The sequence below is a fragment of the Taudactylus pleione genome, unplaced genomic scaffold, assembly GCF_031769625.1.
Source record: "Taudactylus pleione unplaced genomic scaffold, aTauple2 ptg000825l, whole genome shotgun sequence".
In the NCBI taxonomy this organism is placed as follows: Eukaryota; Metazoa; Chordata; class Amphibia; order Anura; family Myobatrachidae; genus Taudactylus; species Taudactylus pleione.
The window spans coordinates 953188-977689 of record NW_028285227.1 but is presented as its reverse complement, the minus strand read 5'-3'; the positions used below and the strand labels follow the sequence as shown (position 1 = coordinate 977689).

Below are 24502 nucleotides of genomic sequence, written 5' to 3'. Positions count from 1 at the left end.
ATGTAGTCCTGACTTCTGCAAACTTATACATCTCACAGACCGGCTCTCTCCATCCGACAGGCATGCTGGGACTTGTGGTGCTACACCAGCAGGAAATGGCACAGGCCTGTATAGGAAATAAATATATTATATAATATGTGTAGTATGTATATATATATATATATATATATATATATATATATATATATATATATATATATATGTAAAACTAGATCTCTCTATAAATGTTATGTAGTCTACCCCTGGCAGTGAAAGGGTTACAGCCCTGTGGGAGTGGCCTGGACACGCCCCTCCCGGAAGTGACCCGGATATGTCGCCGCTCAGGGCGCTGGTGGTCCTGGTGCTGAGCACCCTGATACTGGTCCAGGCACAGGGGGACCCCCCCGAGCCCCAGCAGCGCCCCTCCCCTCAGCATAAGCCGGTCAGGCTCTTCACTGATGAGGATCTGGCCAGGTACAGTGGGGAGCAGGTGAGTACTCCCTGCCCTCTGTGTGTGCAGCTTTAGGGGGGCAGGAGTGCGCCCCCATGTGCCAGTCACCAGCCCTGGTATCTGGTAATACAGGGTCACCCCTGCTCTGCTGCCTGATAGTGCACATGAGCCTGGGGGGAGAGTATTAGAAGTTGCACAGAGACAAGGGGGAGGGGGGCGGTTGCAAATTTTCCCCCCATGTGTGTCATCCACAGAGGGGGGAATCCGATATAAGGGGCAGCAGGCGCAGCGCACGGATTTAGGGCTGATTCTGAGTTGGGAGTAAAGCAAAAAACAAACCAGTAATGATGGACTAGGACAAATCCTGTCGCAGTGCAGGGGGGGGGGCAGATTTGCACCACGGCGGTGATCAGCAGGGCGCAGGCAGGTACAGTGTCCAGGGAGCTGCTGTCGCCTCATTTTCCAACAGCCGCCGGTGCAATAAAGTTTTTCTTGTTTTTTCCTGTGCTGCAACGGCAGAGGAGCAGCCAGAAGACGCAGAAGGAGAAGGTAGATGTCTGTGCGCTAGAGCTAGAGAGACCCTGGGGGCTGGAGAGACAGAAGGGGGCTGGCTGGAGAGACACTGGGGTGCTGCATATGTAGAGATATTGGGAATCTGGAGAAGCACTCGGGGGCTGGATAGACACTACGGAAGCTAGAGAGACATAAGGGGGTTTGAGCAGGAGAGACACGGGGTAATGATGCTAGAAAGACACGGGACTGGAGAGATGCTGGGGGAGCTGCAGCTGGAAAGACTAGGGAATGAGACTGGAGAGACACAATGTGACCCTCTGTATAGTGGAGATAGGGTGATGTAAAGTTTAGTAAATCTGACACTCTGTATAGTGCAGATAATGTTACGTGCTGTATGGTGGCGACGAGGTGATGCGCTGTATGGAGGAGGTCAGGTGATGCGCGGTACAGTGGAAATAACTTGTTCTGGTATAAGAAAGGGGGTAATAGACTGTTTGAGGAGATTCTTTAATTGCTCAACAAATGAGCGTCCTAATATAATTGGGAAATAACAATGTTTCCTGAACAGAACTCTGGGTCATTTTACCGTTGTCATGTTCGTACCTGTATAACCTGTATTGCAGCATAAGCTTACACCTATATCGCAGGTTCTCAAACTTGGTCCCCAGGACCCCAAACAGTGCATGTTTTCCAGGTCTCCTCACAGAATCACAAGTGAAATAATTATATCCACCTGTGGATTTTTTAAAATGTGTCAGTGAGTAATGACTACACCTGTGCACCTGCTGGGTGACCTGGAAAACATGACCTGTGTGGGGTCCTGAGGACCGAGTATGAGAACCACTGACCTATGTGAATGGTGTCAAATCTGTCTATTGTCAGTGTCCTGAATATACACAACACATCCGGAAGACACAGGTCTGTATCTCACACAGGACCCAGGATACACTCTAATTCCTGCACTCATCATCTCCCGCAGACTGTCACACCCATAACCTATTTCTAGGCTGATCTTCCCCACACAGCGCTCATTACCTACTGCTCCGCCCTCAGTCCCCCCATTGGCCGCCTGTATTCTACCTAACTCAATATAAACTACTTCTGCTAACACATAAAGCTATTAACCAAACTACACCAACATATATCTCTTCTCTTATATCGTAATATCTCCCAGCTCAACACATCCGCTCTGCGCAGGATCTGCGCCTCTCATCCACGCTAATCATCTGCTCCCGGTCACGGTTACAGGACTATATTCAGGCTGCACCAGTGGCATATCTATAATGGGTGCAGATACCCTCCACCCATGTTCTTTAATACTTACCTAACCACAGTCCCGCGGCAGCAATGCTGCAGGAATCACCAGGGAAATGGCCGCAGCGCCATTTTCTCAGAGACCTGTGCATGCACAGAAGATAGCGCCAGAGTCTACTGGCTTGTTCTGCTGGCTAGAGAGGAGGGGTCCTGGACAGAGACTGCACACAGACCCCCTCCTCACCTAGGGGTCCGTTTATCATTGTATATTTGCAGCTTAATCAGGTGTTTTCGGGGGGTTAATCGCAAATATTAAGTTTCACCCAGATGTATGACGGAGGGACCGCAGCAAGTGTCTCCGATGTCTCCTGTGATCCCTCCATTCCCGCTGGCAGCTACAACCCCCAGATATCTGCCAGGTTTGCCAACTTCCAGAATGCGATAAATTCCGGAGATTGGCACCAGCAGCTAACGTGCGTATCGGCTCGCCCCCTGCGGAGTGTTAGCATATCCTTTTGCGGAGTATTAGCATGTATTCCTGCGGAGTGTTAGCGTATCCTCTTGCGGAGTATTAGGGTGTATTCCTGTGGAGTGTTAGCGTATCCTCTTGCTGAGTATTTGCGTGTATTCCTGCGGAGTGTAAGCGTATCCTCTTGCTGAGTATTAGCATGTATTCCTGCGGAGTGTTAGCGTATCCTCTTGCGGAGTGTTAGCGTATCCTCTTGCTGAGTATTAGCGTGTATTCCTGCGGAGTATTAGCGTATCCTCTCGCTGAGTATTAGCGTGTATTCTTGCGGAGTGTTAGCGTATCGTCTTGCGCAGTGTTAGCGTATCGTCTTGCGCAGTGTTAGCGTATCGTCTTGCGCAGTGTTAGCGTATCGTCTTGCGCAGTGTTAGCGTATCGTCTTGCGCAGTGTTAGCGTATCGTCTTGCGCAGTGTTAGCGTATCGTCTTGCGCAGTGTTAGCGTATCGTCTTGCGCAGTGTTAGCGTATCGTCTTGCGCAGTGTTAGCGTATCCTCTTGCGCAGTGTTAGCGTATCCTCTTGCGCAGTGTTAGCGTATCCTCTTGCGCAGTGTTAGCGTATCCTCTTGCGCAGTGTTAGCGTATCCTCTTGCGCAGTGTTAGCGTATCCTCTTGCGCAGTGTTTGCGTATTCTCTTGTGGAGTGTTAGCGTATCCTCTTGCTGAGTATTAGCGTGTATTCCTGCGGAGTGTTAGTGTATTCTCTTGCGGAGTGTTAGCGTATCCTCTTGCTGAGTATTAGCGTGTATTCCTGCGGAGTGTTGGCATATTCTCTTGCGGAGTATTAGCGTGTATTCCTGCGGAGTGCTAGCGTATCCTCTTGCTGAGTATTAGCGTGTATTCCTGCGGAGTGTTAGCGTGTATTCCTGCGGAGTGTTAGCGTATCCTCTTGCTGAGTATTAGCGTGTATCCTCTTGCGGAGTGTTAGCGTATCCTCTTGCGGAGTGTTAGCGTATCCTCTTGCGGAGTGTTAGCGTATCCTCTTGCGGAGTGTTAGCGTATTCTCTTGCGGAGTATTAGCATATATTCCTGCGAAGTGTTAGTGTATCCTCTTGCTGAGTATTAGCGTGTATTCCTGCGGAGTGTTAGCGTATCCTCTTGCGGAGTGTTAGCGTATCCTCTTGCGGAGTGTTAGCGTATCCTCTTGCGGAGTGTTAGCGTATCCTCTTGCGGAGTGTTAGCGTATCCTCTTGCGGAGTGTTAGCGTATCCTCTTGCGGAGTGTTAGCGTATCCTCTTGCGGAGTGTTAGCGTATCCTCTTGCGGAGTGTTAGCGTATCCTCTTGCGGAGTGTTAGCGTATCCTCTTGCGGAGTGTTAGCGTGTATTCCTGCGGAGTGTTAGCGTATCCTCTTGCGGAGTGTTAGCGTGTATTCCTGCGGAGTGTTAGCGTATCGTCTTGCGGAGTGTTAGCGTATCGTCTTGCGGAGTGTTAGCGTATCGTCTTGCGGAGTGTTAGCGTATCGTCTTGCGGAGTGTTAGCGTATCGTCTTGCGGAGTGTTAGCGTATCGTCTTGCGCAGTGTTAGCGTATCGTCTTGCGCAGTGTTAGCGTATCGTCTTGCGCAGTGTTTGCGTATTCTCTTGTGGAGTGTTAGCGTATCCTCTTGCTGAGTATTAGCGTGTATTCCTGCGGAGTGTTAGCGTATTCTCTTGCGGAGTGTTAGCGTATCCTCTTGCTGAGTATTAGCATGTATTCCTGCGGAGTGTTGGCATATTCTCTTGCGGAGTATTAGCGTGTATTCCTGCGGAGTGCTAGCGTATCCTCTTGCTAAGTATTAGCGTGTATTCCTGCGGAGTGTTAGCGTGTATTCCTGCGGAGTGTTAGCGTATCCTCTTGCTGAGTATTAGCGTGTATTTCTGCGGAGTGTTAGCGTATCCTCTTGCGGAGTGTTAGCGTATCCTCTTGCGGAGTGTTAGCGTATTCTCTTGCGGAGTATTAGCGTATATTCCTGCGAAGTGTTAGTGTATCCTCTTGCTGAGTATTAGCGTGTATTCCTGCGGAGTGTTAGCGTATCCTCTTGCGGAGTGTTAGCGTGTATTCCTGCGGAGTGTTTGCGTATCCTCTTGCTGAGTATTATCGTGTATTCCTGCGGAGTGTTAGCGTATCCTCTTGCGGAGTGTTATCGTATCCTCTTGCGGAGTGTTATCGTATCCTCTTGCGGAGTGTTAGCGTGTATTCCTGCGGAGTGTTTGCGTATCCTCTTGCTGAGTATTATCGTGTATTCCTGCGGAGTGTTAGCGTATCCTCTTGCGGAGTGTTATCGTATCCTCTTGCGGAGTGTTAGCGTGTATTCCTGCGGAGTGTTAGCGTATCCTCTTGCGGAGTGTTATCGTATCCTCTTGCGGAGTGTTATCGTATCCTCTTGCTGAGTATTAGCGTGTATTCCTGCGGAGTGTTTGCGTATCCTCTTGCTGAGTATTATCGTGTATTCCTGCGGAGTGTTAGCGTATCCTCTTGCTGAGTATTATCGTGTATTCCTGCGGAGTGTTAGCGTATCCTCTTGCTGAGTATTAGCGTGTATTCCTGTGGAGTGTTTGCGTATCCTCTTGCTGAGTATTATCGTGTATTCCTGCGGAGTGTTAGCGTATCTTCTTGTGGAGTGTTAGCGTGTATTCCTGCGGAGTGTTTGCATATCTTCTCGCTGAGTATTAGCGTATCCTCTCGCTGAGTATTAGCGTATCCTCTCGCTGAGTATTAGCGTATCCTCTTGCTGAGTATTAGCGTGTCTTCCTGCGGCGTGTTAGCGTATCCTCTTGCGGAGTGTTAGCGTGTATTCCTGCGGAGTGTTAGCGTATCCTCTTGCGGAGTGTTAGCGTGTATTCCTGCGGAGTGTTAGCGTATCCTCTTGCTGAGTATTAGCGTGTATTCCTGCGGAGTGTTTGCGTATCCTCTTGCTGAGTATTATCTTGTATTCCTGCGGAGTGTTAGCGTATCCTCTTGCTGAGTATTAGCGTGTATTCCTGCGGAGTGTTAGCGTATCCTCTTGCTGAGTATTAGCGTGTATTCCTGTGGAGTGTTTGCGTATCCTCTTGCTGAGTATTATCGTGTATTCCTGCGGAGTGTTAGCGTATCTTCTTGTGGAGTGTTAGCGTGTATTCCTGCGGAGTGTTTGCATATCTTCTCGCTGAGTATTAGCGTATCCTCTCGCTGAGTATTAGCGTATCCTCTTGCTGAGTATTAGCGTGTATTCCTGCGGCGTGTTAGCGTATCCTCTTGCGGAGTGTTAGCGTGTATTCCTGCGGAGTGTTAGCGTATCCTCTTGCGGAGTGTTAGCGTGTATTCCTGCGGAGTGTTAGCGTATCCTCTTGCGGAGTGTTAGCGTGTATTCCTGCGGAGTATTAGCGTATTCTCTTGCGGAGTGTTAGCGTATGCTCTCGCTGATGACCTATTACATTTCTCTTCTCTCTGGTACAGATATGTGTCAGCATTATAGGGACAACTGTCAAAACTAAGAGCATAACATTGTTTTCTCCGTAGGATGATCAGCCGATCTACATGGCAGTGAAGGGAACAGTGTTTGATGTTTCATCAGGAAAAGGTAACCTATGCGCCATTGCATGTATAGCTTCCCTTTTGTCAATTATGGTGACCAACTGTAATCGCTGTCTGGAGACCGTCCTCCGATTTGTGGGGTCACCAGGTATAATCACTGTCCGGAGACCGTCCTCCAATTTGCGGGGTGACCAGCTGTAATCACTGTCCGGAGACCGTCCTCCGATTTGCAGGGTGACCAGCTGTAATCACTGTCCAGAGACCGTCCTCCGATTTGCAGGGTGACCAGCTGTAATCACTGTCCGGAGACTGTCCTCCGATTTGCAGGGTCACCAGCTGTAATCACTGTCCGGAGACCGTCCTCCGATTTGCTGGGTCACCAGCTGTAATCACTGTCCAGAGACCGTCCTCCGATTTGCGGGGTCACCAGCTGTAATCACTGTCCGTAGACCGTCCTCCGATTTGTGGGGTCACCAGCTGTAATCACTGTCCGGAGACCGTCCTCCGATTTGTGGGGTCACCAGCTGTAATCACTGTCCGGAGACCGTCCTCCGATTTGCTGGGTCACCAGCTGTAATCACTGTCCGGAGACCGTCCTCCGATTTGCGGGGTGATTTGCTTCTTAGAGCGCATTTCTCCTGCAACTTTCCATTATTCTTACAAGCATCATAATCATTGTACAGAGTGCTGTTAGCTGGGTACAGTAACTTGATGACATCGTTTTTATATGATTACAGGAAAAAATATGATGGGTTTTAAAGTGACATTTTCTATCTCTGTAAAAGGGAATAAAATAAATGACTGTGAGGTGTGTGACAGCCAGTGAGACCCGCATGACAGTACGTAGAAGTAACGAGAATATTTCTGTTCCCTGTTATTGGGCAGAGTTCTACGGGAAGGGCGCCTCATATAACGCACTCGCGGGAAAGGATTCCTCACGTGCTGTCGCCAAAATGTCACTGGAAGCGGATGATCTGACTTATGATACGGTAAGAAATATACCAATACATACAATATGGTTGTTATAAGGTGCAAGCGGTGAGACCGGCTGTATGTCTGACATGGGGAAATGGAGAAGATTCTGTGTAATGTGTACAGGACATTAGTACATAACTTGTATGTACTAAAATGTGACATATTACAGCAGCCAGGCGGGATACTAAATACAGTAATTGCATTAACGGTCTTGATCAAATTGGCGTATTCTAGAAGATTCACAGCTTCAGATGCAAGGATTAGGGGTAGTGAGAGGGCGCAGTGATGGGTTAGTGAGAGGGGGCAGCGAGGGGTTAGTGAGAGGGGGCAGTGAGAGGGAGCAGTGAGGGGGTTAGTGAGTGGGGGCAGTGATGGGTTAGTGAGAGGGCGCAGTGAGGGGGTTAGTGAGAGGGGGCAGTGAGGGGTTAGTGAGAGGGGGCAGTGAGGGGGTTAGTGTGAGGGGTTAGTGAGAGGGGGCAGTGAGGGGTTAGTGAGAGGGAGCAGTGAGGGGTTAGTGAGAGGGAGCAGTGAGGGGGTTAGTGAGAGGGGGCAGTGAGGGGTTAGTGAGAGGGGGCAGTGAGGGGTTAGTGAGAGGGGGCAGTGAGGGGTTAGTGAGAGGGAGCAGTGAGGGGTTAGTGAGAGGGAGCAGTGAGGGGTTAGTGAGAGGGAGCAGTGATGGGTTAGTGAGAGGGGTTAGTGAGGGGTTAGTGAGAGGGGGCAGTGAGGGGTTAGTGAGAGGGGGCAGTGAGGGGTTAGTGAGAGGGGGCAGTGAGGGGTTAGTGAGAGGGGGCAGTGATGGGGGCAGTGAGAGGGAGCAGTGAGGGGTTAGTGAGAGGGAGCAGTGAGGGGGTTAGTGAGAGGGAGCAGTGAGGGGTTAGTGAGAGGGGTTAGTGAGAGGGTGGCAGTGAGGGGTTAGTGAGAGGGGGCAGTGAGGGGTTAGTGAGAGGGGGCAGTGAGGGGTTAGTGAGAGGGGGCAGTGAGGGGTTAGTGAGAGGGAGCAGTGAGGGGGTTAGTGTGAGGGGTTAGTGAGAGGGAGCAGTGAGGGGTTAGTGAGAGGGGGCAGTGAGGGGGTTAGTGAGAGGGAGCAGTGAGGGGGTTAGTGAGAGGGGGCAGTGAGGGGGTTAGTGAGAGGGAGCAGTGAGGGGGTTAGTGAGAGGGAGCAGTGAGGGGTTAGTGAGAGGGGGCAGTGAGGGGTTAGTGAGAGGGGGCAGTGAGGGGTTAGTGAGAGGGGGCAGTGAGGGGTTAGTGAGAGGGGGTTAGTGAGAGGGGGCAGTGAGGGGGTTAGTGAGAGGGAGCGGTGATGGGTTAGTGAGAGGGGGCAGTGTGGGGCTAGTGGTTAGTGAGGGGGTTAGGGAGAGGGGGCGGTGAGGGGTTAGTGAGAGGGGGCAGTGATGGGTTAGTGGTTAGTGAGAGGGGCCAGTGATGGGTTAGTGAGAGGGCGCGGTGATGGGTTAGTGAGAGGGGTTAGTGAGAGGGGTTAGTGAGAGGGGGCAGTGAGAGGGGTTAGTGAGAGGGGTTAGTGTGAGGGGGCTAGTGAGAGGGAGCAGTGAGAGGGGGTAGTGAGAGGGCGCGGTGATGGGTTAGTGAGAGGGGTTAGTGAGGGGTTAGTGAGAGGGGGCAGTGAGGGGTTAGTGAGAGGGAGCGGTGATGGGTTAGTGAGAGGGGTTAGTGAGAGGGGGTTAGTGAGAGGGGGCAGTGAGGGGTTAGTGAGAGGGCGCGGTGATGGGTTAGTGAGAGGGCGCGCTGATGGGTTAGTGAGAGGGAGCAGTGAGGGGGCAGTGAGGGGGTTAGTGAGAGGGAGCAGTGAGGGGGTTAGTGAGAGGGGGCAGTGAGGGGTTAGTGAGAGGGGGCAGTGAGGGGTTAGTGAGAGGGGGCAGTGAGGGGTTAGTGAGAGGGGGCAGTGAGGGGTTAGTGAGAGGGGGCAGTGAGGGGTTAGTGAGAGGGGGTTAGTGAGAGGGGGCAGTGAGGGGGTTAGTGAGAGGGAGCGGTGATGGGTTAGTGAGAGGGGGCAGTGAGGGGCTAGTGGTTAGTGAGGGGGTTAGGGAGAGGGGGCGGTGAGGGGTTAGTGAGAGGGGGCAGTGATGGGTTAGTGGTTAGTGAGAGGGGCCAGTGATGGGTTAGTGAGAGGGCGCGGTGATGGGTTAGTGAGAGGGGGCAGTGAGGGGTTAGTGAGAGGGGGCAGTGAGGGGGTTAGTGAGAGGGGTTAGTGTGAGGGGGCTAGTGAGAGGGGGTAGTGAGAGGGCGCGGTGATGGGTTAGTGAGGGGTTAGTGAGAGGGGGCAGTGAGGGGTTAGTGAGAGGGAGCGGTGATGGGTTAGTGAGAGGGGTTAGTGAGAGGGGGCAGTGAGGGGTTAGTGAGAGGGCGCGGTGATGGGTTAGTGAGAGGGCGCGCTGATGGGTTAGTGAGAGGGAGCAGTGAGGGGGTTAGTGAGAGGGAGCAGTGAGGGGTTAGTGAGAGGGAGCAGTGATGGGTTAGTGAGAGGGGGCAGTGAGGGGTTAGTGAGAGGGGGCAGTGATGGGTTAGTGAGAGGGGTTAGTGAGAGGGTGGCAGTGAGGGGTTAGTGAGAGGGAGCAGTGAGGGGTTAGTGAGAGGGGGCAGTGAGGGGTTAGTGAGAGGGGGCAGTGAGGGGTTAGTGAGAGGGAGCAGTGAGGGGTTAGTGAGAGGGAGCAGTGAGTGGGAGCAGTGAGGGGTTAGTGAGTGGGGGCAGTGAGGGGTTAATGAGAGGGGGCAGTGAGAGGGAGCAGTGAGGGGTTAGTGAGAGGGGGCAGTGATGGGGGCAGTGAGAGGGAGCAGTGAGGGGTTAGTGAGAGGGAGCAGTGAGGGGTTAGTGAGAGGGGGCAGTGATGGGGTTAGTGAGAGGGGGCAGTGAGGGGTTAGTGAGAGGGGGCAGTGAGGGGTTAGTGAGAGGGGGCAGTGAGGGGTTAGTGAGAGGGGGCAGTGAGGGGTTAGTGAGAGGGAGCAGTGAGGGGTTAGTGAGAGGGGGCAGTGAGGGGTTAGTGAGAGGGAGCAGTGAGGGGTTAGTGAGAGGGAGCAGTGAGGGGGTTAGTGAGAGGGAGCAGTGAGGGGGTTAGTGAGTGGGAGCAGTGAGGGGGTTAGTGAGAGGGGGCAGTGAGGGGTTAGTGAGAGGGGTTAGTGAGAGGGTGGCAGTGAGGGGTTAGTGAGAGGGAGCAGTGAGGGGTTAGTGAGAGGGGGCAGTGAGGGGTTAGTGAGAGGGGGCAGTGAGGGGTTAGTGAGAGGGGGCAGTGAGGGGTTAGTGAGAGGGAGCAGTGAGGGGTTAGTGAGAGGGAGCAGTGAGGGGTTAGTGAGAGGGAGCAGTGAGTGGGAGCAGTGAGGGGTTAGTGAGTGGGGGCAGTGAGGGGTTAATGAGAGGGGGCAGTGAGAGGGAGCAGTGAGGGGTTAGTGAGAGGGGGCAGTGATGGGGGCAGTGAGAGGGAGCAGTGAGGGGTTAGTGAGAGGGGGCAGTGATGGGGTTAGTGAGAGGGGGCAGTGAGGGGTTAGTGAGAGGGGGCAGTGAGGGGTTAGTGAGAGGGTGGCAGTGAGGGGTTAGTGAGAGGGAGCAGTGAGAGGGAGCAGTGAGGGGTTAGTGAGAGGGTGGCAGTGAGGGGTTAGTGAGAGGGAGCAGTGAGAGGGAGCAGTGAGGGGTTAGTGAGAGGGAGCAGTGAGGGGTTAGTGAGAGGGGGCAGTGAGGGGTTAGTGAGAGGGAGCAGTGAGGGGTTAGTGAGAGGGGGCAGTGAGGGGTTAGTGAGAGGGAGCAGTGAGGGGTTAGTGAGAGGGAGCAGTGAGGGGGTTAGTGAGTGGGAGCAGTGAGGGGGTTAGTGAGAGGGGGCAGTGAAGGGTTAGTGAGAGGGGGCAGTGAGAGTTTAGTGAGAGGGGGCAGTGAGGGGTTAGTGAGAGGGGGCAGTGAGGGGGTTAGTGAGAGGGGGCAGTGAGGGGTTAGTGAGATTGGGCAGTGAGGGGGTTAGTGAGAGGGGGCAGTGAGGGGTTAGTGAGAGGGGGCAGTGAGGGGTTAGTGAGAGGGGGCAGTGAGGGGTTAGTGAGAGGGGGCAGTGAGGGGTTAGTGAGAGGGAGCAGTGAGAGGTTAGTGAGAGGGGGTTAGTGAGAGGGAGCAGTGAGGGGGTTAGTGAGAGGGGGCATTGAGGTGTTAGTGAGAGGGAGCAGTGAGGGGTTAGTGAGAGGGGCAGTGAGGGGGTTAGTTAGAGGGGGCAGTGAGGGGGTTAGTGAGAGGGGGCAGTGAGGGGGTTAGTGAGAGGGGGCGGTGATGGGTTAGTGAGAGGGGGCAGTGAGGGGTTAGTGGTTAGTGAGGGGGTTAGGGAGAGGGGGCGGTGAGGGGTTAGTGAGAGGGGGCAGTGATGGGTTAGTGGTTAGTGAGAGGGGCCAGTGATGGGTTAGTGAGAGGGCGCGGTGATGGGTTAGTGAGAGGGGCAGTGAGAGGGGGCAGTGAGGGGTTAGTGAGAGGGAGCAGTGATGGGGCAGTGAGGGGGTTAGTGAGAGGGAGCAGTGATGGGTTAGTGGTTAGTGAGAGGGGCCAGTGATGGGTTAGTGAGAGGGCGCGGTGATGGGTTAGTGAGAGGGGCAGTGAGAGGGGGCAGTGAGGGGTTAGTGAGAGGGAGCAGTGATGGGGCAGTGAGGGGGTTAGTGAGAGGGAGCAGTGATGGGTTAGTGAGAGGGGGCAGTGAGGGGGTTAGTGAGAGGGAGCAGTGAGGGGTTCGTGAGAGGGGGCAGTGAGGGGTTAGTGAGAGGGAGCAGTGAGGGGTTAGTGAGAGGGGGCAGTGAGGGGTTAGTGAGAGGGGGCAGTGAGGGGTTAGTGAGAGGGGGCAGTGAGGGGTTAGTGAGAGGGGGTTAGTGAGAGGGAGCAGTGAGGGGTTAGTGAGAGGGAGCAGTGAGGGGTTAGTGAGAGGGAGCAGTGAGGGGTTAGTGAGAGGGAGCAGTGAGGGGTTAGTGAGAGGGGGCAGTGAGGGGTTAGTGAGAGGGGGCAGTGAGGGGTTAGTGAGAGGGGGCAGTGAGGGGTTAGTGAGAGGGGGCAGTGAGGGGTTAGTGAGAGGGGGTTAGTGAGAGGGGGCAGTGAGGGGGTTAGTGAGAGGGAGCGGTGATGGGTTAGTGAGAGGGGGCAGTGAGGGGCTAGTGGTTAGTGAGGGGGTTAGGGAGAGGGGGCGGTGAGGGGTTAGTGAGAGGGGGCAGTGATGGGTTAGTGGTTAGTGAGAGGGGCCAGTGATGGGTTAGTGAGAGGGCGCGGTGATGGGTTAGTGAGAGGGGGCAGTGAGGGGTTAGTGAGAGGGGGCAGTGAGGGGGTTAGTGAGAGGGGTTAGTGTGAGGGGGCTAGTGAGAGGGGGTAGTGAGAGGGCGCGGTGATGGGTTAGTGAGGGGTTAGTGAGAGGGGGCAGTGAGGGGTTAGTGAGAGGGAGCGGTGATGGGTTAGTGAGAGGGGTTAGTGAGAGGGGGCAGTGAGGGGTTAGTGAGAGGGCGCGGTGATGGGTTAGTGAGAGGGCGCGCTGATGGGTTAGTGAGAGGGAGCAGTGAGGGGGTTAGTGAGAGGGAGCAGTGATGGGTTAGTGAGAGGGGGCAGTGAGGGGTTAGTGAGAGGGGGCAGTGATGGGTTAGTGAGAGGGGGCAGTGAGGGGTTAGTGAGAGGGGTTAGTGAGAGGGTGGCAGTGAGGGGTTAGTGAGAGGGAGCAGTGAGGGGTTAGTGAGAGGGAGCAGTGAGGGGTTAGTGAGAGGGGGCAGTGAGGGGTTAGTGAGAGGGGGCAGTGAGGGGTTAGTGAGAGGGAGCAGTGAGGGGTTAGTGAGAGGGAGCAGTGAGTGGGAGCAGTGAGGGGTTAGTGAGTGGGGGCAGTGAGGGGTTAATGAGAGGGGGCAGTGAGAGGGAGCAGTGAGGGGTTAGTGAGAGGGGGCAGTGATGGGGGCAGTGAGGGGTTAGTGAGAGGGAGCAGTGAGGGGTTAGTGAGAGGGGGCAGTGATGGGGTTAGTGAGAGGGGCAGTGAGGGGTTAGTGAGAGGGGGCAGTGAGGGGTTAGTGAGAGGGTGGCAGTGAGGGGTTAGTGAGAGGGAGCAGTGAGGGGTTAGTGAGAGGGAGCAGTGAGGGGTTAGTGAGAGGGGGCAGTGAGGGGTTAGTGAGAGGGAGCAGTGAGGGGTTAGTGAGAGGGGGCAGTGAGGGGGTTAGTGAGAGGGGGCAGTGAGGGGGTTAGTGAGAGGGGGCAGTGAGGGGGTTAGTGAGAGGGAGCAGTGAGGGGGTTACTGAGAGGGGGCAGTGAAGGGTTAGTGAGAGGGGGCAGTGAGAGTTTAGTGAGAGGGGGCAGTGAGGGGTTAGTGAGAGGGGGTTAGTGAGAGGGGGCAGTGAGGGGTTAGTGAGATTGGGCAGTGAGGGGGTTAGTGAGGGGTTAGTGAGAGGGGGCAGTGAGGGGTTAGTTAGAGGGGGCAGTGAGGGGTTAGTGAGAGGGGGCAGTGAGGGGTTAGTGAGAGGGAGCAGTGAGAGGTTAGTGAGAGGGGGTTAGTGAGAGGGAGCAGTGAGGGGGTTAGTGAGAGGGGGCATTGAGGTGTTAGTGAGAGGGGGTTAGTGAGAGGGGGCAGTGAGGGGGTTAGTGAGAGGGGGCAGTGAGGGGTTAGTGAGATTGGGCAGTGAGGGGGTTAGTGAGAGGGGGCAGTGAGGGGTTAGTGAGAGGGGGCAGTGAGGGGTTAGTGAGAGGGGGCAGTGAGGGGTTAGTGAGAGGGGGCAGTGAGGGGTTAGTGAGAGGGAGCAGTGAGAGGTTAGTGAGAGGGGGTTAGTGAGAGGGAGCAGTGAGGGGGTTAGTGAGAGGGGGCATTGAGGTGTTAGTGAGAGGGAGCAGTGAGGGGTTAGTGAGAGGGGCAGTGAGGGGGTTAGTTAGAGGGGGCAGTGAGGGGGTTAGTGAGAGGGGGCAGTGAGGGGGTTAGTGAGAGGGGGCGGTGATGGGTTAGTGAGAGGGGGCAGTGAGGGGTTAGTGGTTAGTGAGGGGGTTAGGGAGAGGGGGCGGTGAGGGGTTAGTGAGAGGGGGCAGTGATGGGTTAGTGGTTAGTGAGAGGGGCCAGTGATGGGTTAGTGAGAGGGGCAGTGAGAGGGGGCAGTGAGGGGGTTAGTGAGAGGGAGCAGTGATGGGGCAGTGAGGGGGTTAGTGAGAGGGAGCAGTGATGGGTTAGTGAGAGGGGGCAGTGAGGGGGTTAGTGAGAGGGAGCAGTGAGGGGTTCGTGAGAGGGGGCAGTGAGGGGTTAGTGAGAGGGAGCAGTGAGGGGTTAGTGAGAGGGGGCAGTGAGGGGTTAGTGAGAGGGGGCAGTGAGGGGTTAGTGAGAGGGGGCAGTGAGGGGTTAGTGAGAGGGGGTTAGTGAGAGGGAGCAGTGAGGGGTTAGTGAGAGGGAGCAGTGAGGGGTTAGTGAGAGGGAGCAGTGAGGGGTTAGTGAGAGGGGGCAGTGAGGGGTTAGTGAGAGGGGGCAGTGAGGGATTAGTGAGAGGGGGCAGTGAGGGGTTAGTGAGAGGGGGCAGTGAGGGGTTAGTGAGAGGGGGTTAGTGAGAGGGGGCAGTGAGGGGGTTAGTGAGAGGGAGCGGTGATGGGTTAGTGAGAGGGGGCAGTGAGGGGCTAGTGGTTAGTGAGGGGGTTAGGGAGAGGGGGCGGTGAGGGGTTAGTGAGAGGGGGCAGTGATGGGTTAGTGGTTAGTGAGAGGGGCCAGTGATGGGTTAGTGAGAGGGCGCGGTGATGGGTTAGTGAGAGGGGGCAGTGAGGGGTTAGTGAGAGGGGGCAGTGAGGGGGTTAGTGAGAGGGGTTAGTGTGAGGGGGCTAGTGAGAGGGCGCGGTGATGGGTTAGTGAGGGGTTAGTGAGAGGGGGCAGTGAGGGGTTAGTGAGAGGGAGCGGTGATGGGTTAGTGAGAGGGGTTAGTGAGAGGGGGCAGTGAGGGGTTAGTGAGAGGGCGCGGTGATGGGTTAGTGAGAGGGCGCGCTGATGGGTTAGTGAGAGGGAGCAGTGAGGGGGTTAGTGAGAGGGAGCAGTGAGGGGTTAGTGAGAGGGAGCAGTGATGGGTTAGTGAGAGGGGGCAGTGAGGGGTTAGTGAGAGGGGGCAGTGATGGGTTAGTGAGAGGGGGCAGTGAGGGGTTAGTGAGAGGGGTTAGTGAGAGGGTGGCAGTGAGGGGTTAGTGAGAGGGAGCAGTGAGGGGTTAGTGAGAGGGAGCAGTGAGGGGTTATGAGAGGGGGCAGTGAGGGGTTAGTGAGAGGGGGCAGTGAGGGGTTAGTGAGAGGGAGCAGTGAGGGGTTAGTGAGAGGGAGCAGTGAGTGGGAGCAGTGAGGGGTTAGTGAGTGGGGGCAGTGAGGGGTTAATGAGAGGGGGCAGTGAGAGGGAGCAGTGAGGGGTTAGTGAGAGGGGGCAGTGATGGGGCAGTGAGGGGTTAGTGAGAGGGAGCAGTGAGGGGTTAGTGAGAGGGGGCAGTGATGGGGTTAGTGAGAGGGGCAGTGAGGGGTTAGTGAGAGGGGGCAGTGAGGGGTTAGTGAGAGGGTGGCAGTGAGGGGTTAGTGAGAGGGAGCAGTGAGGGGTTAGTGAGAGGGAGCAGTGAGGGGTTAGTGAGAGGGGGCAGTGAGGGGTTAGTGAGAGGGAGCAGTGAGGGGTTAGTGAGAGGGGGCAGTGAGGGGGTTAGTGAGAGGGGGCAGTGAGGGGGTTAGTGAGAGGGGGCAGTGAGGGGGTTAGTGAGAGGGAGCAGTGAGGGGGTTAGTGAGAGGGAGCAGTGAGGGGTTAGTGAGAGGGGGCAGTGAAGGGTTAGTGAGAGGGGGCAGTGAGAGTTTAGTGAGAGGGGGCAGTGAGGGGTTAGTGAGAGGGGGTTAGTGAGAGGGGGCAGTGAGGGGTTAGTGAGATTGGGCAGTGAGGGGGTTAGTGAGGGGTTAGTGAGAGGGGGCAGTGAGGGGTTAGTTAGAGGGGGCAGTGAGGGGTTAGTGAGAGGGGGCAGTGAGGGGTTAGTGAGAGGGAGCAGTGAGAGGTTAGTGAGAGGGGGTTAGTGAGATGGGGCAGTGAGGGGGTTAGTGAGAGGGGGCATTGAGGTGTTAGTGAGAGGGAGCAGTGAGGGGTTAGTGAGAGGCGCAGTGAGGGGGTTAGTTAGAGGGGGCAGTGAGAGGGGGCAGTGAGGGGGTTAGTGAGAGGGGGCAGTGAGGGGGTTAGTGAGAGGGGGCGGTGATGGGTTAGTGAGAGGGGGCAGTGAGGGGTTAGTGGTTAGTGAGGGGGTTAGGGAGAGGGGGCGGTGAGGGGTTAGTGAGGGGTTAGTGAGAGGGGGCAGTGAGGGGTTAGTGAGAGGGAGCGGTGATGGGTTAGTGAGAGGGGTTAGTGAGAGGGGGCAGTGAGGGGTTAGTGAGAGGGCGCGGTGATGGGTTAGTGAGAGGGCGCGCTGATGGGTTAGTGAGAGGGAGCAGTGAGGGGGTTAGTGAGAGGGAGCAGTGATGGGTTAGTGAGAGGGGGCAGTGAGGGGTTAGTGAGAGGGGGCAGTGATGGGTTAGTGAGAGGGGGCAGTGAGGGGTTAGTGAGAGGGGTTAGTGAGAGGGTGGCAGTGAGGGGTTAGTGAGAGGGAGCAGTGAGGGGTTAGTGAGAGGGAGCAGTGAGGGGTTAGTGAGAGGGGGCAGTGAGGGGTTAGTGAGAGGGGGCAGTGAGGGGTTAGTGAGAGGGAGCAGTGAGGGGTTAGTGAGAGGGAGCAGTGAGTGGGAGCAGTGAGGGGTTAGTGAGTGGGGGCAGTGAGGGGTTAATGAGAGGGGGCAGTGAGAGGGAGCAGTGAGGGGTTAGTGAGAGGGGGCAGTGATGGGGGCAGTGAGGGGTTAGTGAGAGGGAGCAGTGAGGGGTTAGTGAGAGGGGGCAGTGATGGGGTTAGTGAGAGGGGCAGTGAGGGGTTAGTGAGAGGGGGCAGTGAGGGGTTAGTGAGAGGGTGGCAGTGAGGGGTTAGTGAGAGGGAGCAGTGAGGGGTTAGTGAGAGGGAGCAGTGAGGGGTTAGTGAGAGGGGGCAGTGAGGGGTTAGTGAGAGGGAGCAGTGAGGGGTTAGTGAGAGGGGGCAGTGAGGGGGTTAGTGAGAGGGGGCAGTGAGGGGGTTAGTGAGAGGGGGCAGTGAGGGGGTTAGTGAGAGGGAGCAGTGAGGGGGTTACTGAGAGGGAGCAGTGAGGGGTTAGTGAGAGGGGGCAGTGAAGGGTTAGTGAGAGGGGGCAGTGAGAGTTTAGTGAGAGGGGGCAGTGAGGGGTTAGTGAGAGGGGGTTAGTGAGAGGGGGCAGTGAGGGGTTAGTGAGATTGGGCAGTGAGGGGGTTAGTGAGGGGTTAGTGAGAGGGGGCAGTGAGGGGTTAGTTAGAGGGGGCAGTGAGGGGTTAGTGAGAGGGGGCAGTGAGGGGTTAGTGAGAGGGAGCAGTGAGAGGTTAGTGAGAGGGGGTTAGTGAGAGGGAGCAGTGAGGGGGTTAGTGAGAGGGGGCATTGAGGTGTTAGTGAGAGGGGGTTAGTGAGAGGGGGCAGTGAGGGGGTTAGTGAGAGGGGGCAGTGAGGGGTTAGTGAGATTGGGCAGTGAGGGGGTTAGTGAGAGGGGGCAGTGAGGGGTTAGTGAGAGGGGGCAGTGAGGGGTTAGTGAGAGGGGGCAGTGAGGGGTTAGTGAGAGGGGGCAGTGAGGGGTTAGTGAGAGGGAGCAGTGAGAGGTTAGTGAGAGGGGGTTAGTGAGAGGGAGCAGTGAGGGGGTTAGTGAGAGGGGGCATTGAGGTGTTAGTGAGAGGGAGCAGTGAGGGGTTAGTGAGAGGGGCAGTGAGGGGGTTAGTTAGAGGGGGCAGTGAGGGGGTTAGTGAGAGGGGGCAGTGAGGGGGTTAGTGAGAGGGGGCGGTGATGGGTTAGTGAGAGGGGGCAGTGAGGGGTTAGTGGTTAGTGAGGGGGTTAGGGAGAGGGGGCGGTGAGGGGTTAGTGAGAGGGGGCAGTGATGGGTTAGTGGTTAGTGAGAGGGGCCAGTGATGGGTTAGTGAGAGGGGCAGTGAGAGGGGGCAGTGAGGGGTTAGTGAGAGGGAGCAGTGATGGGGCAGTGAGGGGGTTAGTGAGAGGGAGCAGTGATGGGTTAGTGAGAGGGGGCAGTGAGGGGGTTAGTGAGAGGGAGCAGTGAGGGGTTCGTGAGAGGGGGCAGTGAGGGGTTAGTGAGAGGGAGCAGTGAGGGGTTAGTGAGAGGGGGCAGTGAGGGGTTAGTGAGAGGGGGCAGTGAGGGGTTAGTGAGAGGGGGCAGTGAGGGGTTAGTGAGAGGGGGTTAGTGAGAGGGAGCAGTGAGGGGTTAGTGAGAGGGAGCAGTGAGGGGTTAGTGAGAGGGGTTAGTGAGAGGGAGCAGTGAGGGGTTAGTGAGAGGGAGCAGTGAGGGGTTAGTGAGAGGGGGCAGTGAGGGGTTAGTGAGAGGGGGCAGTGAGGGATTAGTGAGAGGGGGCAGTGAGGGGTTAGTGAGAGGGGGCAGTGAGGGGTTAGTGAGAGGGGGTTAGTGAGAGGGGGCAGTGAGGGGGTTAGTGAGAGGGAGCGGTGATGGGTTAGTGAGAGGGGGCAGTGAGGGGCTAGTGGTTAGTGAGGGGGTTAGGGAGAGGGGGCGGTGAGGGGTTAGTGAGAGGGGGCAGTGATGGGTTAGTGGTTAGTGAGAGGGGCCAGTGATGGGTTAGTGAGAGGGCGCGGTGATGGGTTAGTGAGAGGGGGCAGTGAGGGGTTAGTGAGAGGGGGCAGTGAGGGGGTTAGTGAGAGGGGTTAGTGTGAGGGGGCTAGTGAGAGGGCGCGGTGATGGGTTAGTGAGGGGTTAGTGAGAGGGGGCAGTGAGGGGTTAGTGAGAGGGAGCGGTGATGGGTTAGTGAGAGGGGTTAGTGAGAGGGGGCAGTGAGGGGTTAGTGAGAGGGCGCGGTGATGGGTTAGTGAGAGGGCGCGCTGATGGGTTAGTGAGAGGGAGCAGTGAGGGGGTTAGTGAGAGGGAGCAGTGAGGGGTTAGTGAGAGGGAGCAGTGATGGGTTAGTGAGAGGGGGCAGTGAGGGGTTAGTGAGAGGGGGCAGTGATGGGTTAGTGAGAGGGGGCAGTGAGGGGTTAGTGAGAGGGGTTAGTGAGAGGGTGGCAGTGAGGGGTTAGTGAGAGGGAGCAGTGAGGGGTTAGTGAGAGGGAGCAGTGAGGGGTTAGTGAGAGGGGGCAGTGAGGGGTTAGTGAGAGGGGGCAGTGAGGGGTTAGTGAGAGGGAGCAGTGAGGGGTTAGTGAGAGGGAGCAGTGAGTGGGAGCAGTGAGGGGTTAGTGAGTGGGGGCAGTGAGGGGTTAATGAGAGGGGGCAGTGAGAGGGAGCAGTGAGGGGTTAGTGAGAGGGGGCAGTGATGGGGCAGTGAGGGGTTAGTGAGAGGGAGCAGTGAGGGGTTAGTGAGAGGGGGCAGTGATGGGGTTAGTGAGAGGGGCAGTGAGGGGTTAGTGAGAGGGGGCAGTGAGGGGTTAGTGAGAGGGTGGCAGTGAGGGGTTAGTGAGAGGGAGCAGTGAGGGGTTAGTGAGAGGGAGCAGTGAGGGGTTAGTGAGAGGGGGCAGTGAGGGGTTAGTGAGAGGGAGCAGTGAGGGGTTAGTGAGAGGGGGCAGTGAGGGGGTTAGTGAGAGGGGGCAGTGAGGGGGTTAGTGAGAGGGGGCAGTGAGGGGGTTAGTGAGAGGGAGCAGTGAGGGGGTTAGTGAGAGGGAGCAGTGAGGGGTTAGTGAGAGGGGGCAGTGAAGGGTTAGTGAGAGGGGGCAGTGAGAGTTTAGTGAGAGGGGGCAGTGAGGGGTTAGTGAGAGGGGGTTAGTGAGAGGGGGCAGTGAGGGGTTAGTGAGATTGGGCAGTGAGGGGGTTAGTGAGGGGTTAGTGAGAGGGGGCAGTGAGGGGTTAGTTAGAGGGGGCAGTGAGGGGTTAGTGAGAGGGGGCAGTGAGGGGTTAGTGAGAGGGAGCAGTGAGAGGTTAGTGAGAGGGGGTTAGTGAGAGGGAGCAGTGAGGGGGTTAGTGAGAGGGGGCATTGAGGTGTTAGTGAGAGGGGGTTAGTGAGATGGGGCAGTGAGGGGGTTAGTGAGAGGGGGCATTGAGGTGTTAGTGAGAGGGAGCAGTGAGGGGTTAGTGAGAGGCGCAGTGAGGGGGTTAGTTAGAGGGGGCAGTGAGAGGGGGCAGTGAGGGGGTTAGTGAGAGGGGGCAGTGAGGGGGTTAGTGAGAGGGGGCGGTGATGGGTTAGTGAGAGGGGGCAGTGAGGGGTTAGTGGTTAGTGAGGGGGTTAGGGAGAGGGGGCGGTGAGGGGTTAGTGAGAGGGGGCAGTGATGGGTTAGTGGTTAGTGAGAGGGGCCAGTGATGGGTTAGTGAGAGGGCGCGGTGATGGGTTAGTGAGAGGGGCAGTGAGAGGGGGCAGTGAGGGGTTAGTGAGAGGGAGCAGTGATGGGGCAGTGAGGGGGTTAGTGAGAGGGGTTAGTGTGAGGGGGTTAGTGAGAGGGAGCAGTGATGGGTTAGTGAGAGGGGGCAGTGAGGGGGTTAGTGAGAGGGAGCAGTGAGGGGTTAGTGAGAGGGGGCAGTGAGGGGTTAGTGAGAGGGAGCAGTGAGAGGGGGCAGTGAGGGGTTAGTGAGAGGGGGCAGTGAGGGGTTAGTGAGAGGGGGTTAGTGAGAGGGAGCAGTGAGGGGTTAGTGAGAGGGAGCAGTGAGGGGTTAGTGAGAGGGGGCAGTGATGGGGCAGTGAGGGGGTTAGTGAGAGGGGTTAGTGTGAGGGGGTTAGTGAGAGGGAGCAGTGATGGGTTAGTGAGAGGGGGCAGTGAGGGGGTTAGTGAGAGGGAGCAGTGAGGGGTTAGTGAGAGGGGGCAGTGAGGGGTTAGTGAGAGGGAGCAGTGAGAGGGGGCAGTGAGGGGTTAGTGAGAGGGGGCAGTGAGGGGTTAGTGAGAGGGGGCAGTGAGGGGTTAGTGAGAGGGGGTTAGTGAGAGGGAGCAGTGAGGGGTTAGTGAGAGGGAGCAGTGAGGGGTTAGTGAGAGGGGGCAGTGAGGGGTTAGTGAGAGGGGGTTAGTGAGAGGGAGCAGTTATGGGTTAGTGAGAGGGAGCAGTGAGGGGTTAGTGAGAGGGGGCAGTGATGGGTTAGTGAGAGGGAGCAGTGAGGGGTTAGTGAGAGGGAGCAGTGAGGGTTTAGTGAGAGGGGGCAGTGAGGGGTTAGTGAGAGGGCGCAGTGAGGGGGTTAGTTAGAGGACGTGGTGATGGGTTAGTGTGAAGGTGGAGGGGTAGGGAGAGGTAAGGGGGAGGGGTTAGTGAGAAGGATTGGTTAGGGGGGAGGGGTAGAGAGAGGGCACAGTGAGGGGTTGGTGAGAGGGAATGGTGAGGGGGAGAGGGAACGGTGAGGGGTTAGTGAGAGGACGCAGTGATGGGGTAGAGAGAGGGCACAGTGAGGGGTTGGTGAGAGGGCGCAATGAGGGGTTAGTGAGAAGGACTGGTTAGGGGGGAGGGGTAGAGAGAGGGCGCAGGGAGAGGGAACGGTGAGGGGTTAGTGAGAGCGCACTGGAAATCGCTGAGGTTACAGTGGACACAATATGGCGATACGGGAAGATAAGACTGAATCGCCGAATGCGTTCCTGCCCCATCCTTGTCTCATTGCCCTGTGAAGTAACTGACCCCCCTGCACGATACTTTATATGGCTATAGAGTAGGTAGATTATCACCTGGCCTCTAATTCCTCCTTGTCTTGTCATTTACATCAGACCGGTCTCTCGGAGGAGCATCTGAAGTCTTTGGACGACATTTTTGAGAACGTGTACAAGAAAAAATACAAGATTGTCGGCTATACTGCCCGGCGCATCCTGACTGAGAGCGGCGGCCCCAACCCGGACTTCAGGCCCGAGGATCAGCCGCATTTCACTATTAAAGATGAATTCTGAAGGAACGTTTCTCTCCTCCGATCCCCCTTTTTGAAGTGGTGTCTTTGTAAATTGGGCTATTTTCTAGAACCTGTGGGAGTTTAATGTTCAGTGGGAAATGTAACAATAGGACTCGAAAACAATAATCAGTGTAATCTCCGTCTCCCTCAGAGTCTTACTGAGGGCGGAGCAGAGCGTTATCCCGGATTGTCTGTATAATGGTTACCGTGCGGCACTGTATAATCTCCGGCACGGTGCTGGGTCCTGTGGTCTTCCCCTCAGTTATAACGCTAATGGGACAGTTTAGACTTTTTCTTTTAGGATTACTCATTGGCGTTTCATGCACGTGAGTCTATGGGCCATATTCAATATGGGACAAAAAGTCAGAGGTCGGACTTTTTGCCATCATCGACGTTTTTTGCAGGGATAAAGTATCGGGCGCGTGCCCGCTTATCCACGCATTCAATTAGGATCCTGCGAAAACGGGACCCGGCGGAAAGGTAAGTATCAAAGTCCTGGGAATTTTTGGGAAATCAGCCTGTCACCCCCCTAAAGATGTCCTGACATGGGGGATCACTATGGGTACCCCCTGTTTGGGCTGCTGAAGGTAGTCAGGGTTTTTAAATAGCCGCGGAAGGTGCATAAACGCGACTTTGGTAGAAGTGGTGGAGAATAGGACTTAGGGGGGTTTTTTTGGAAAAAATAACTAGTCCCATCAAACTTGGGGTACATGAAAATGGGTGCGAGCATATTTTTAAGTCCCTTAAGTTATTTTTTTAAATTCTTCAAAAATGCACCTGTCGCTACCAGCCGCATTCTAGAAAACACCTGCCGCATACCTGGGGACCCCCCGTGAGTCAATTTTGCTAGTTTAAAACTTTGTTCCCCAATATATCTTTTTTCACCCCCAAAATTAAAGTACATTTTGTGGGGTGTCCAGAGGGTTTTTTAAAAAAAATGTTGCCACAGATTACTTTTAGGGGACATCAAAAAGACTGCAATTTACTTTATTTTATTCTACACCCCTAAACCCCAATTCTGCACTTTTTTTCATGGTGAAAACTTATTTCCGTTTTTTAACAAAGACTTTTCGCACCGGCGAAAAGTCTTTGAAATTGAATACGGGGATAATTGAAACATGCGAAAATGACTTCATCGGCGACAAAGTTTTCGCCTCAAATTGAATATGGCCCTATATGATGGCAAAATAAGACGCACTGTACTTCCATCAGCAAATGAAACGTGTTACTGCGTCTCTGAGGGTTACTACGGCGACTATTTTTGGGCACTCGTCGCAGAAGACTAAAGCTACATACATCTACATGATACTGTAAGACACGTTGCTGTATGTATACACATGAAAGTTTCGGAACAAACGATTTAATGCGCATTCTCTTGATAATATCCTGTTGGATTCACCGTTAAGTCAATTATTTTAGCAGGACATTGTATGTAAGATCCTCTAGTCTCACACTGACGGCATGTATTACAGCATTGGGGCTGCTGGTAAGAAAATAGAATATTTTGTGTAATCATTTTGAAATTGTGTTGGTAGCAAAAGCTTATTGTACATAACCCACCATAATTATGGGACGATTTATAGGACATCTTAGCTTTGCAAACACCAAATACTAAAATAATAATAATACACTAAAAGAAAAGTTTACATCTATGAATCCGCCACCAATAATATAATGTGTGTGACAGTCTCTGACGTTGTTTGGATAGAAGACATTTGACACAGAGGAAAGTAATGTTAATGTTGTTGGTGTTGGTGTTTGTTAGATAACATATTAATAAGATTATTTTCTCAAAAGCGTTAAGAGGAGGAAACCCCGTCCTGTGTTACTAAGATAACCTCATTATAATTCCAGTCTGTGTTCTTCATCCTGGTGCTACTCTCTTTTGTAATAAAAAATATCTCTATGAAAATTGTTTTTTTTTTGTTTTGTTTTTTATTTCCTATCCCAGCGTAGCACAATGATTTACTATAATTGTGGTTAGTGGTCACTAATTGTTACACATGACAAATAAGAGAGAACATAGAATACATTCAAACCTAACAAAATATATTAAGTTAACAACTGTAAGGTAATAACACTGTAGTGACTCCTTTTGTACGTGAGTAATTCAGATAAAGGGTAAATTAATTTTACCCCTTGAATTTATTCACTTGACTGCGGGCCCAAATCCCCTCCCCCCCCAACCCATACCAGCCACGTGCATGGTGCCACATCTATCTCACCAATGTCACTGTGTGCCCTGTGCACAGACTGCTATGTAGCCTATCCTATTCATGTGACCCCAGGCCCAAATCACCTCTCCCCCCACCCCTTACCAGCCACACACATGGTGCCACACCTATCTCACCAATGTCACTGTGTGCCCTGTGCACAGACTGCTATGTAGTCTATCCTATTCATGTGACCACAGGCCCAAAGCCCTTCTCCCCCCCAACCCATACCAGCCACGTGCATGGTGCCACACCTATCTCAC

The 24502-nt window shown here is 54.7% G+C and overlaps 1 protein-coding gene across 1 annotated transcript; it reads left to right on the top strand.

Annotated features, from left to right (window-relative positions):
• Positions 1-271: 271 nt before the first annotated feature.
• On the top strand, positions 272-23941 carry NENF (neudesin neurotrophic factor). The gene is made up of 4 exons (XM_088458321.1): positions 272-469; positions 6199-6259; positions 7099-7202; positions 21851-23941. The coding sequence occupies exons 1-4, from the start codon at positions 311-313 to the stop codon at positions 22025-22027; spliced, it is 501 nt and encodes a 166-aa protein (XP_088314447.1). The 5' UTR covers positions 272-310; the 3' UTR covers positions 22028-23941.
• Positions 23942-24502: the final 561 nt, after the last annotated feature.

Excerpts from the sequence above, each read along its gene's own strand:
- NENF (XM_088458321.1), top strand. The coding sequence starts at position 311 with ATGTCGCCGCTCAGGGCGCTGGTGGTCCTGGTGCTGAGCACCCTGATA. Across the intron at positions 470-6,198 it reads CCAGGTACAGTGGGGAGCAG|GATGATCAGCCGATCTACAT; the intron begins GTGAGTACTCCC and ends TTTTCTCCGTAG. Across the intron at positions 6,260-7,098 it reads TGATGTTTCATCAGGAAAAG|AGTTCTACGGGAAGGGCGCC; the intron begins GTAACCTATGCG and ends GTTATTGGGCAG.